This window comes from Cyanistes caeruleus, chromosome 18 (genome assembly GCF_971803275.1).
Source record: "Cyanistes caeruleus chromosome 18, bCyaCae1.hap1.1, whole genome shotgun sequence".
Taxonomy (NCBI): Eukaryota; Metazoa; Chordata; class Aves; order Passeriformes; family Paridae; genus Cyanistes; species Cyanistes caeruleus.
In genome coordinates this window covers 3242937-3256754 of record NC_141718.1, presented here as the reverse complement: position 1 = coordinate 3256754, position 13818 = coordinate 3242937, and the positions used below count along the sequence as shown (strand labels likewise).

General features: G+C 39.1%; 1 protein-coding gene across 3 annotated transcripts; it reads left to right on the top strand.

Annotated features, from left to right (window-relative positions):
- The first annotated feature begins 47 nt into the window (after nucleotides 1-47).
- ZCCHC8 (zinc finger CCHC-type containing 8) lies at nucleotides 48-11466 on the top strand. Of its 3 annotated transcripts, none has more exons than XM_086855420.1 (14): nucleotides 48-356; nucleotides 1181-1218; nucleotides 1855-1929; nucleotides 2434-2539; nucleotides 2990-3064; nucleotides 3385-3488; nucleotides 4789-4854; nucleotides 5838-5898; nucleotides 6012-6154; nucleotides 6869-7011; nucleotides 7712-7827; nucleotides 8566-8649; nucleotides 9121-9235; nucleotides 9976-11466. In XM_086855420.1, exons 1-14 carry the CDS (start codon nucleotides 186-188, stop codon nucleotides 10779-10781), a joined length of 2103 nt encoding a protein of 700 aa, XP_086711546.1. In that variant the 5' UTR covers nucleotides 48-185; the 3' UTR covers nucleotides 10782-11466. The 3 variants fall into 3 exon arrangements, with proteins under 3 accessions (XP_086711546.1, XP_086711545.1, XP_086711547.1); XM_086855419.1 differs by having other exon boundaries at nucleotides 87-356; nucleotides 5835-5898; XM_086855421.1 differs by having other exon boundaries at nucleotides 159-350; nucleotides 1178-1218; nucleotides 5835-5898.
- The last annotated feature ends 2352 nt before the right edge of the window (nucleotides 11467-13818 follow it).

Below are 13818 nucleotides of genomic sequence, written 5' to 3'. Positions count from 1 at the left end.
GGTGCTGGCTGTGCCCCGCGCTGCCTACACCTCCCAGCATCCATCGCGCCTCGCCGCCCTCTGCTTGTGTGGTTCGCAGCCCCGATGCACACTGGGAGTCATAGTCCGCCGCGTGCGGCGTCCCGCCCGCTCCGCGCTTCCCGCCGCCCTTTGCCCCCCGCCCCGCCTTTCCTGCGGCGGCCAAGATGGCGGCGGAGGTGGACTTCGGGGACCGCGAGCTCTTCGGGCAGCTGGAGGAGGAGCCCGGGCCGCCCTCACCGCCCGCTCTGGACGAGCCGGACCCGCTGCTGAAGCTCTACGAACGGCTGCGCGACCGGGACGAGACGGTGCAGCGTCTGCGGGCGGAGAATATCCTGGCGGGAGAGGAAGGGCCCACGCCGGGGCGGGGGAAGGCGGGTGCGCCGCTGCTGCCGGTTCCCTTCCGGGCCAGGCGGTCCCGGTCCTCAGGGGGCTCCGGCTTCTCCCCGGGGGGCTGTGGGAAGGAACCCTCGGTCTCCGCGGGGGCCCGAAGCGGGGGAGATGAGTGAGCTGGGCGGTGAGGGGAGCGGAGGCTGGTGCTCCCAGGCTTGCTCAGAGCACGTTTTCCATAGAAATTCTCACCCTCAGAGCGGCCGGGCCCGTGGCAGCCCCAGCTCCGGCCCCGGCACGCGGGGACGGCTGTTACTGAATCCCTGCGTTCTGCCTTGCCAGGGAAAGCAGACGTCTGTGTGTTTACTTTGACAATCCATTTTAAAGCAGCTACAAATAATTTCAAATAGTTGAATTGTGACAGGTTCTCTAAAGGGTTTTTGGGTTTGCCACTGCAACAGAGTTGAATCTGAAATGTGTTATAATTTATTTCCCATTTACAAGTACATGTGTACTACCGTTATGTTTCTTTTGGTGATGATCGCAGATCTTTTTAAATGAAAATGTTATGTATCTGTTAACACAATCACTACACGTAATGGATGGCACTGTTTGGATTGTCACAGCTAGTTCCCTTTTTGTATGTGGTTGTTTTGGGGTTTTTTTTTTCATTTTATTGTGTTTCTTCAGCAACAGGTGGATTTTTAAATAATCCCCTGTGCAGTGAAAGGGAACCCTATTTGTTCTGTGATTGGTGTTTTCTTGCTTGCTTTGGGTGTGGGTTTGTGTCTTTCAAAGAAAATCATAGTCCTTAACAGTAAGTTAACATCAGGAACTTAAAAGGAAGCTGAGAATTCTGACTCGTCCTAGGTACGTTAATACTGACTTGAAACACTATGAATTATATAGAGAAAATATATTTATTTATATGTGTATATGTAAACAGAGTACATTTAAGATAAAAGCTGTGTGTGGTGACAAGCTGCCACATCTTGTTTCCATGTCCCAATCCCTACTCAGGTGTTGGGCTTCTAAAAAGCCATTCCAGTTCCTGAAAAGTCTTCTGGAGTTGAATAGCAGGAACTCAGTTGGTATTGCTGTAACTCTTATTTATTTGTGTATATCTGTTTTGTGAAACTCACTTGGTCTTCAGGGAAACAGTTTTAATGTAAAGTTCAGCAGTGAGGAAAAATTTCAGTCAAATGTTTGATTGAATCTTGGTTAGAAGATTGTAAAGGTTTATTGAAACTAGAGTAGCAGGAAGAGAATTCTGTTCATACAGAATTTAATATTTCTGTAGTGTGAGGGTATTTTGTTTTCCTTCTACCTCACACCAACCTGCTTTGCTTAAGAGGATAATTTCTGTGTAAGTGGATAGGAACTTCTTAAAAATACAGATTTTGTATTGACCAAATCTTCCTCTAGCTGTGGGATCCAGACTCAGCTGTGATAAAACTGGTGGGCAATATTTACTGTACCCATTGTGTGTGTTCTGTGCTGTTCTAGTGGAATCTCTGTGGAAAACCCCAAAGTTGATGGACCTCTGTTGCAGATTTTATTTATGAACAATGTCATTACTAAGTAAGTATTTAAAGAAAAAAACAATCCTGACAGGAAATGGGGGCTTTTTTGTTTATTTGGATATAACAGTGTTGTGCCCAAGTTGTGGATGTAGATTTTATTCAATAACATAAACTACTGAAGCTTAGAGGGGAGAAAGGATAATGGGGAGGATGACAGGAGTTCTGTTCATTAGCTATATCTGTTTTTATCATGAAATGAAGGGAGACTTCCAGGGACTTGGAGTGAGTCTGAAGAGTAGGTTAAATTTCAGAAATGTTGTGGGTAAAATATAAAAAATTAATCTTTCCTTGCCTCTGAAAAAACTCAGGTTTTTTTGCCACACTCAGGGGCTCTCTAATATCAGATTGCATTTATGTTGGTGGAGGTTGGGAGAGGGACAAAAAAGAATTGGATTTTCCCCTTTTCTAAGTTATTTAGTAAATGATAAATGCCTAAGAAAAGAGACATCTGCTCTTTGTTTCAGCCTTGCTCATGTCTTCATCTCTCTGTATTTCATCCCAGGCGGTATCATCAAGAAATTGAAGATTTTATTTATAGTTTAGTTCAAAAATATGAAGAGCAAAAGAAAAGTGAACAAGAAAAATCACACATGAATGCGAAGCCACAGGTACTTTAAAATTGAAATTGTTACAAAATGCTTCCTCTCCATCTCTTTGATGGAAATGTTGAAATACTGCACTGTTAAACTAAGAAAAATCAAATCAAGTAGTTGTCAGACAAATGTTGTACAACAGTTTGTTCCAAGAAATAGAGCCCAGGGCAAAGGAAGAATCCTTTCTGCCCATTAAAATGCTTCTTGAAAATTGTCCCTAGTAAAATTTCAGTGAAAGAAAATTAATAAGTTGATTTAAATAACTAAGAAGAAAGCTTAATGTATCCTCTTCTGATAGTATTTAGCCCAACTCTGAGTATATATAAGAAAACAGATGAACAACAGTAACTGAAAATTTACACTTTCTCCTCCTAGTTTAGAATTTTGGTTCTTAACTCAACATTCACTTTGAGTAAAAGGGTTGAATGGCAAATTAATTATTTTTATTTTTGCTTTTCCTGTCAGCCCTCCAGTGTTGTTTTGGAAGAGGACAGTAAAGGAACCAGCTCGAGTTCTAAAAAAGTGAAAGAAGCTTTTAGTGTAAGTTTTTGACTGTGCTCTTCCATGGTAGGTCTGACTCTTCATTCTCCACATTCAGTGTACACTGCCATTAAAAAAAAATCTGTTAACTGTTGTTATTACACTGATAAATGAAATTTAAATTCAGCATGCTTGAGCTACAACAGTGCAAAAAAAAAATCTTATGTGTACATGTTTGGGCTTGTGTTAATTGTAAATTCTTACAGAATGGGGAAAAAAAAAGCTGGAAGTATTTCAAGCAGTGTAAATTTATAGAAATGCTACCAATCTCACCTAAATACTGACACATTTCTGACAATTCTCTGACTTTTTTTCTACAGGTTGTAGGAAGTGTTCTGTATTTTACCAATTTTTGTCTCGATAAACTGGGACAGCCTATTTTAAATGAGAATCCACAGCTGACAGAAGGATGGGAAATACCTAAGTATCCTAAAACACCTTTATTTTTTTCTGTTTGCCAAATCCAGAGAATTCCAGTGGGTAAATTGAACTCAAATTCTCTTCAGTGGATTGTGTGTTTCTATCAAAACCATACAAGTCATTATAGATGGGATGATTTAATGAGTCATTATTGGCTTTTTTAATTCAAAACAAATAAGTATTTTGATATAATTGACTTGCTGATTGCTATCCTTGGAGTGAATGCCTTGTCCCCTTTAATACATCTTGTGAATTTAGGGATTTCCTTGGCCAGTCTGTAATCAGGGTTGGAGTGACAGCTTCTTGCAGATTGAATAAGTATTCTTCCTCCATAAAATCCACTCATTGGGAGAAGAAAAGGGTTTGGAGAACTCAAACATGCTGTAAAATGCTTTTTTCCAAAAATGGGAGCTAGAGGGAAAGTCTTTTATTAAAATTTAATTATGGTATGCTCTTAACATGCATCCATTTTAAAGTTGGTTCTTTATTGTTTGTTAAAGCCATTGTTTGAAAAATGGAATTGAGGGAAATGCTGAAAAAAGCTGGAAAATGTTGAAATGTTTTTTTAGTATTGATGTCTTCCATGGCAAAAGAAATGACAAGAAATTTCTCAAGTCACATAATCTCCCCAGGTTTCCAGTATTGCTTCTGTCTTGTCCTGTCTCAGGACAAGAAGCAGTTTCAGAGTTCATTTCTGCAACATCCAGTTCTTATGCTTGTAATCAAGGTCATGTCAGTGTTAAAGAATTACTTGTATCTAAATAGAACACAGTTATAGTTATGGTTAGTTACATTTTCTTAGTTACAGTCTCCCAACCTCTGGATGAAGGAAGTAGATGCCTAATGGGAATTGCTCCTTAAATGCCAAGTTAAGTGTAGCTGAACTGATTCTGAGTGAAATGGTTCATCAGGCACTGGCTTCTAAACAACCAAAGTACTGCTCTCAGTGAATCTGTCATTTTGAAACTCTATCAAAATGTGGTTTAATAAGATTACTGTGAAGCATTTCAGAATTAATAGCTGGAAATTTCTGCCAGTAAACAAGAGGGTTGTAGTTTTAGCGAATGCCGATAAAGTATTGGGTAGAAATTTGTAGAAGGAAACAGCTTAAGCTTATCTTAGTAAATAGTTTATAGTAGATATAATTTTATAGTTTATACTCAGAACTTCATATCAAAGACCCATTTGTAACTTATGCAGATGAGTCAGTGTTCTGTTCAAAGCACTATTAAGTTTTCATTGATATTTTAAACAAAATTGAAATTTTGCTTCATCCAGTAGCAGTTCCTTATTGAAATCTAAAGATATCAGCAAGTTTTCAGCCAGATTCTCTCCCTAGATGGACAAGAAATACAAGTAAAACCCAAAAGGTTTGTATGATTCTTAAATATAAAGTTTTGAGCTGAAAAGTTCAGATGCACTCTGTGATTATTGCCCAGTAAATAAACCCTTGGACATACTTGAGCAATGAGTATTTAAATTTAAATTAAATAAATCAGAGCTGAGTATTTTAGTCAGTGGGTCAGTCTTTTTATTGAGTTTCTTTAGGAAGGGCTTTAAGTCAGTTCTTCTGTTTCTTGTCTTTTTAGTGGTTGGTTTGTCATTCTTGCACTGGTGTTGTGTCATGGTTACTGTTCTGTAGAACAACTCCTGTCTGCTTACTTGATAGATTTTTTTAGACAGACTGATCTGAGAATTGATGGTGTAGTTTTTATGGGAGGTGAGAAGTGAGGGGAATTTAGTTTCCAGCTGGAGTTACCTTGGACACATGTTCTTGTGCCACACTTTTTGTCTCCACTTTTGGTTCCCATCCTAATTCAGTAAAAATTAATGTTCAGAAAATAAATCTTCCTTTACAATCTTGGTATTTCACCCCAGTAACCTTGCAAATGTTTCCTGCCAGGGTGTGAATGTAAAGGAAGATTTAAGTTGAAGCCAGCTGCAGTTCCATTCCAGGTTTTCAGTGCAGTTTCACAAAATGTATTACTTGAAACTGTGGGCCAGGACTTTCCAAATAAATGGTTGTACTCTGCTGTTCGTTTCTACTGGTGACTGATTCCCAGTATTGTGGAAGGGATCAGACCTCTGATGATACCATTTCCTATTTCCCTCTGCCCTTTCCTCATTTCCCCTGTTCTCCCTTAGCACTGTGAAATCAGCAATATTCTCTATTTAATGATGGATAGAAGTTTAAGAGAAGCAGAAGACAGCATATGACATCAACAATCATTGCATTTGGTTTTGTCTTTCTTAAATCTAAACCTTAAAATCTGTCAAGAATGAAAATAATTAGGTGTATTTAACATTGCAAAGTTGTTTTCAGGTTTAACTCATTGTGCATTTTTTCAAGCAGGCCCAAACCTCATTGTTTCAATTGTGGTTCTGAAGACCATCAAATGAAGGACTGCCCAAAGGTAAAGTCACCAGTATTCCAAAGACTGCTGCTCTCCAAGCTTTGTGTTGGGTGAAGGAGTGCATAAATTTTAAGCTGTCCAACTCTAAACTTCCCAATTGTATTATCTTTAAGCCACGAAATGCAGCTCGTATAAATGAGAAGAGAAAGGAGTATTTGGAAGCTGTTGGTGATTCGAGCAATCAGAATTTTCAGCAGCGTTACCATGCAGAAGAAGTAGAAGAGAGGTTTGGAAAATTTAAGCCAGGAGTAATTAGGTATCTCTTTTCTTTCCATTTGCTTTTCTGGAATATCTCTTCTGCCTTTGGAGTGCCAGATTTTAGTTGCCAGAGTTTATTATGTCCACCTGCGTCTCTTAACTATGAGTGCATTATGTTTGAATTTGCTAAATAGAATTTTAATAAATTGCAGAGTTATCTTTCAAATGAAAACTCACTGCTAGCTTGACAGTCCTACCCTTTCTCTAATGCAGGGAGATAAGTGTTACTCTTTGACTTCTCAAATTGCAAATTTATTGTGTTCCTACTAAAAATGTATTCAAAAGTCTGCAAATTTTGAGCGTTGAGTGTCCCTTCTTCTCTATTCAAAATGTTCAGAGAAATCATAGTATTGTGTGGCAGTCTCCAAAAAAATCACCAGTAAATTCAGTGTTAGGGTCCACCCTTCCTGTTGATAGCTGCAGTCAAGGCTGTGAGTCAGAAGTAGCAGGTCAAGTAGGTTATTCTTGATGTAGAATTAAATCTAATAAAGTGTTTAAGCATATCAGCAAGGCAAAAGGTTATATTTAATATCAGATCTGGTTTTCATCTGGAGTTGTTATATCTGGGGTTGAAATGCATCACAGTTTGAGCTAAAACTCAGCTATTTTACCTTGACAGCTGAAAACTCCATAAAATACACATAACCTTTTGTCACCAATTAATGGCTTTTTCTGGATGACATTTTGTTTTCTGTTTGTTTTCTTGCCTTAGTGAGGTCCTTCAGGATGCCCTTGGTGTGACAGACAAGAGCCTGCCCCCGTTCATTTACCGCATGCGGCAGCTGGGGTATCCCCCGGGCTGGCTCAAGGAGGCTGAAATGGAGCACTCAGGACTGGCTCTGTATGATGGAAAAGGTGAGCAATGTGGGGCAGGAATGCAGCTTTACAATGAGGCTGTGTGCTGGCTGCACCTTCCTCAGGAGGCAATAAAGTAACTGGTTTGTAAACCTTCATCTTCCTCCTGGAATGGGGAGAAAATGGCAAATCAAGTTGTTTTTATTCATGTTGAAATACACCTTTTTTATCAGCTGGGATGTAACAACAGAACAAGTTCCGTAATGGTTGTGTTGCAAAGGTGGAGACTGTCAGTGGGATTTCACTGTTAGAACCTGGAGTTGTGTTAAACTGCAAGACTTGCAAATCTCTTATTGGCAAATTTCCTCTCCCTTTTTCTCTTAAATTTTATGAAGGAAGCCATATTCCTCAATAAATTACTCTTACATAGGAACAAAACCACCAGCAAGCAAACAACACATTTCTTGGAACCTACCTTACGTAATTTACCAGCTTTTTGCTAATGACCATTTTATGCTGCATCTCACAAAAGTCCTGGTGGCCAAATTCTGAGGGTAGCAAAGGTACATGAGGAGCAGTTGTGTAGGAATACCCAGTTAGGTTTCTGAGGAGGCTTCATGCATGTATCTGATGGATTTGGTCACTGTTCCTGCCTCTCTGAATTTCAAAACTTTCTATCAGTACTTTTATTCCAAACCCCTGTTGTTAAATCCTGTGGCTGTTCTTAATTAACATCAATAATAATTATATTCCATTATAGGTGAAGTTGGAGCAGAAGATGAGAGCTCTCCTCAGCCAAAACGTATCACTTATGATGTGTCTAAGTTGATAAATTATCCAGGCTTTAATATATCCACTCCCAGTGGGATCCCAGATGTGAGTACCTGTTCTCTGCCTTCTGAACAATGTGCTGAGTGTCAGGAATTGCTTTTAGGCAAGAGTTAATGTTTTGTATTCTGCATCTGACAATTTCCCTTTAAGAGTCTTCTTTTTAAGCCCTTGCTTTAGGGCTGGGGGTTGTAATTAATGGGACAGCTGATACTTGTCACGATTCTTGTGCTAGGGTCTGACAGTGTTTCTGTGGGAATTATTTCCATTATGAGACCAACACGAACCTGGAAGGATAGTTTGGTATTTTTTAAACACAAAACTTCACACATGAATGGCTGTTTTTCCATACATGGAGGTTTTCTGAAAATTCTTGGAATATGAAAACCACTGTGGGTGTTTTCATAAATGTAATTTTGATCACAAAAAATTACATCAGACAAGTCAATGCACAACTTCTGGAAAGCTCTGTAACAACACAACTGGAATTAAACAAGTCATAGCAGAAGATCCACATAGTGGGTGCCCTCTTAAGCACAGAGTACACAACAAACCTCCTCTGAGTGCTGCATTTTTATCTTCAAAAGCATTTTAACCACCTGTCAGTGAATTCCATCACTGATCTGAATGCCTGTGCATAAAAAAGAAGCACTTGTGTATTTACACCTTTACATTTGCCCATTTAGTGGCCTCCAAATGTGTTTTTTCGTTCAGTGTTATTAACCAAAGTTCTGTTATTATGCAATATTATTTCTCTTTTCTCTTTTTTTTTTCTTTTTGCTGTAGGAGTGGCAGATGTTTGGTTCCATCCCCATGCAGCCATCTCAACAGAAGGATGTTTTTGCTCACTACCTTTCTAGTTTTCAGGAGGTGAATAACTTAAATCTGTGTATATCTCCTTGTTATTTAAAAAAACACTGTTGCCTTTTAATTAGTGTAGGTCATGATGATTTTTTGCTTGTATCTTCTTTCTGCACAAGGGGACAGACTTTTTAATGACACTAGTGAGGGTGAAATGCTCATCTGGATTATATGTTTTAATGAAAAATGGCTTTATGTTTAAAAATAATTCCATTATTTCACTTAATATAAGAAAGTCCCCATTGTGCAAAGATTTGTAAGCAGTTTGGAAAAGAATTGCTATGAATGGAAGTTTAAGACTCCCCTGATAAATGAGAAGCTTGGTTTCCATAGCCATGGAATCCCTCAAATGTCAATGTCGTTTTACACACTGGGTCCCCAAATGATTGTATAGTTACAAAATTGTTTCTTTCAGCTGGTAACCTTACCCTGTATGGTATAATACTAATTCTTTTTGGTTTTGTGGATATTTCTCACCAGCCAAGTCCAAAATCCAGCAGCAAAAGGGCTGCATCTCAATCAAAGTCTCATCATTCCAAACGACGAAGAGAAGACAGTTCAGAGATAGCAGCAGCTGACATGGAACTGGACTCTGGTACAGCCATTCTGCACTTTTTCTTTCCTTAGTTTCAACTTCTATTTTCAAAATAAGGTGCTCTGAATTTAAATGTGAGAGTTAAAAGGAGAAGCCAATGTGTTAGTAGTCCTTTTTGTCCTTTTGGTGGTAATTAAAGGCAGTGCTGACAGAGGCCAGCAGTGTCCTACTGCAGTGGCATTTGCTGTGATTGTCACTGTGGTTTTCATGTCTTTCAGTACCAAGCAGGAGGTGTCAGGTGGGCTCAGAGCAATTGCAATGTTATGTTAAAAATTCTGATCTCTTTACTTCAGGAGCATCCTAAAGAAACTTCTGCTAAGACCCCCCCAAATCCCTAAATATTTGGATGAAATAACATAAATTTGCAGGCTTACATCTCCTTAAAAATGAGGCAAACTCAAAGGAGGATTCAGTGTTAAGTGTTAGAACAGCTGGAGAAACTTCTGGCTTTCCTTTTGAAATCTGCCATAAGGAATCCTTCAGTATGTCTCACTGTGGAATGAGTTTGTTCTTAATACCTTTAATTTATTTTTTTTTTCCTTGAATGGCTGGCATAGTTGAAATAATAGTTGAAAACATAGTTTTGGTGGATATGAAAACCCTCACAAAGTTTCTTCTGTCTCAGCTGAAAACCAAGGATGAGAAGACGTAAATCTGGTAGTTGATCAGAACATTGACACTTTGAATCTTGTCCTGGTAAGATTTCAGGTTCTAAAAGGTGTGTTTTAATCTCTTTCTAGATCTGGAAGGGTCACAGAGATCTCAAACTCCCAACAATTTTCAGTTCCAACCTCCACTGCCACCTGGATCATCTCCATCAATGTCCACTCCTCCACCTGTGCCACGAGGAACACCCCCCTTGACACCTCCTCAGCCTTCCACACCCACCCACTCTCCCCTCCCTAGGACTGCTCCACCAGCAAACTCTTCCAGTGATAGTCCTCAGCCCAAAATAGTGGACTCAGTCATGGATGAGGATACACTGACCTTGGAAGAGCTGGAGGAGCAGCAGAGGTTAATCTGGGCAGCGCTGGAGCAGGCAGAGAGCACAAACAGCGACTCTGATATTCCTGTTGATACACCTTTAACTGGGAATTCTCTTACATCGTCACCAGCCAGGAATGAAGCAGATCTGGTTGCAGAAGTCAGGTCACCTGAGAAAGTGATCTCAGTGGAAACAGAGTTTTCTGACATCAGTGAGCAGATCCCAGAAAGTGAATGTACTCTAACCAGTCCCAAACTAGAGGATAGCTTGCTTGACTTAAAGGAAAATCCTGATAATGCAGTTTCTGAAGGCCTGCTGGGTGACACCCTGCCTGCTCCCAACCCTGAGGTTAATGAAGGGGAGAACACAGGTGGTAATAAAGTGCCCACAAGCACTGGGTCATCTGTGAAAAAATCTGCAGTTGTTCCTGACATGAGCAAGTTTGCTGCAGGCATCACACCATTTGAATTTGAAAATATGGCAGAATCAACCGGGGTTTATCTACGGATAAGAAGCCTGTTAAAAAATTCCCCGAGAAACCAGCAAAAGAAAAAGACTTAAATCTTAAGTTGTCTTTTGTTTTCTTATGTCCAAATCCCTTCTGTTTCCCCTTCAGTTTTACAAACTCAGATGACCTCCCCCACCTTATGAGAAAGAGAAAAACTTGACAAATTCAGGTTTGCCCTGTTCTTCCTTGGTATAGAAATCAGTGCAGGTTTCCATCTTGACCAGGACCACCAATGCAGCCAGAAAATGTAGAATTTTCCCAAGTTGCATGATTCCACTAAGGAATAACAGGTCTGATGATTTGTTAAGAGCATTTTATTTGCCAATACTCGAGACTCTAAAATGCAGAGTTTGTGGTTTGGTGTTCATTATTTTGGCTAAAATTTATATTGTCCTTGAGTTTCAGGTGGATTGGTGATTTTTTTAATATCTGTCCTTTGTACAATAATCTACACTTTATACATTTTGCTAATTATCCTGTAGATAAGTTTAATATATTCGGAATGTTTTTAAAAAGGTCTGATGTTAAGATTTCCCACATCAAAGTCCTGGCAATTGGAGGAAAATAATTGGGGATTACAGTGCTATTTTCACCATTTCAAGTATTTTTATAAATTATTTATGTGGGTCTGTTTTAATCGCCACTGTATCTTTTGTAGCATTGTCCTTCATGTAAACTTGCTGTACATACATGTTCGTGGTTGTCTACAGAGGTTTAATAAATGAGCTTTTCGCTAAAGAACTTCTAATTGGAGTCCTAAAGCAGAAAAATGCAGCTTTTTGAAAATCAGCTGCTGAAGAAAATTGGGAAAACAAGCTGAGCAAAATCAGGATAAGTAAAGTGAATTATTTTAGAAAAGGCCGCAACTGTTGGCTTCAATAAACTGTTAAAATTCTCGTAGCTATTTAAACAGAACCTTGCCATACCATTCAGTTTTCATAATCTGAAGAGCTGCCCACTTCTGAATGCTTAGAAATGTTATAATCCTGCTGATTTATTGTTCTAACACATTTTTTCTCCTTGTCTCGGGAGGGACCAGTGGCTGAACATTGTTCAGTTGCCAAGAGAGGGAGCTCTAGATTGATGTAAAGTATTCCTTGGAGCTGGTAAACCATTTGTCCTTGCAGAAATGCAGGAAAGGTCTCCCCAACCAAGTGTAAAGCAGAATAAGCCAAAGCATTTTCAAGTATCTAACAAAAAACTTGTGAAGGGGAGTGAATATCTGTAAGATAATGTTAGAGAGTAAACTTAATTCTTTCAAATTCTCTGCTTTGCAGTTGATGCATATTGCCCAAAGATCTTTAAAGTACTTGATATTGGTGCACTGCATTTGAATCTATGAGAACCCCAGGCTTTTGCAGTTAAAGCCTTTATTTCTCTTCCTTTTTTTCTCCCTAAACTTTACAGGAAGGCAAAACCAAAGCGCCTTTATATGTGACTTCTGAGAGGCTGAAAGATCTTTTTGCAGCATTTACCTGTTCAGTTTATTTGGTTGCAGTGGGAAAGCAAGTCAAGGTAAATGTTCATCATATGTTCTAAAATGAATGGCTTTTTTCTTCCTAGTTTATAGAAGAAATAATATTTTTATAACAGGAGTGGACAACAAAATAATGTGCTGTTTCTACTTTCTACATACATTTAAAGAAAGTTCTGTTGGGAAGCATATGGAGGTCTGGCACTTTTTCCTCCTCCTTCCATGGAGTTAAAAGCCAGTAATGACAGTTTACAGGAGCCTTTGTGTGCTGCATCATTGCCACGTGGAGGATAAAGGGATGCAGGGCAGGAGGTGATGATTGCCAGTGCACACCTTTTGGGTGTGTTGTGCTGCTCATATTTGAAACACTAAGTTCTCTCACCACACCTTAAAGATCTGGCTTTAATGGCTCTTAAGAAATGCTGCTGCTTGAGTAGGACATGCAGCCTAAACTAAAGGAGTGCTTGTGATTTCTGTGAGCAAGGCAGAAGAGTACACAAGATAAAAATCATCTTTATGTGCTTAGAACCTTTTAGTGCTCTGTGTGGTCCATTCTCAATCACCCTTCCACATAATTAACTGGTCACAACAGATAAGCAAAACAGTTGTGACTGAAGTACTTTCATTTGTTATTCTTTTGTCTTTCAAACTGCAATGTTATAAATGCTCCTGTAATGCTATTTTTTTTTTCTTAATATATTTGTAATACGTTTTGATCTCAGAAAAACAGGCAGGGACTGTTTAATTTCTGGGTTTATTTTTAGTAATTTAATTTCAAATAAGGATAATCATATGAAATTCCTTGAGAGCACTCAGAGGTATCTTTTAAATTGTTCTTTTAAATCTTCTCTTTGGAATTGTCCTTTCTTTGGAGGTGTCAGTCAGCATGGATAGTGCTGTGAGAAAACTGAACCAGTAAGTAAAACTCCTCCTGCATTTACTCTGCTGTAAGACACACAGTTAATTAGGGACGGGGAGTTATCTCTGCTGCTTCTCTCATGATGAGGAATTCATTCATCTGCATCTCTTAGCTATTTATCTAATTCACTGTTCTATCAAGTGCTACATATTGTTGCACTGAAGATGCTGGTAATCAGTGAGGTTTTTAAGCTGTCAGCTGTAACTACTCAAATGGGTTTTGTATATTAAAACTGCAATCAGATCACACTCTTAAGTCCCAAGGAAAAGCTGAATGGCAAACTATTTTGAGTCCTTTTAAGTGCCATTCCCATGGTGATGGGTGTGGCATAATAACCTAGATTAGAGCTTACTAAAATGAATGAGTAATAAAATCTGTAATGAGGTGGGTATAGCATGAGCAGGCATCACTCAAATTTTCCCACAGATTCCTGTTGGCATAGTCCTCGTGTTTATTTACAGTACTTGGAACACCAGAAATATTTTAAAAGGCTCATGCACGTCTTCAAAAATCAAATCTCTGCAAATATTCTGGGTATTAGTCAGGAGGGAAGTTGTGTCTTAAAAAGATCCAACTTTCTGACTAAATTTTTATAACCCAATTCACAGTGCTCAAAACGTCAAGAAAAGAGACATAGCTGAGATTCTAGAAGCTATCTGAAAGACGTGGTATCTGCTAAAAATAATTATTTCACTGC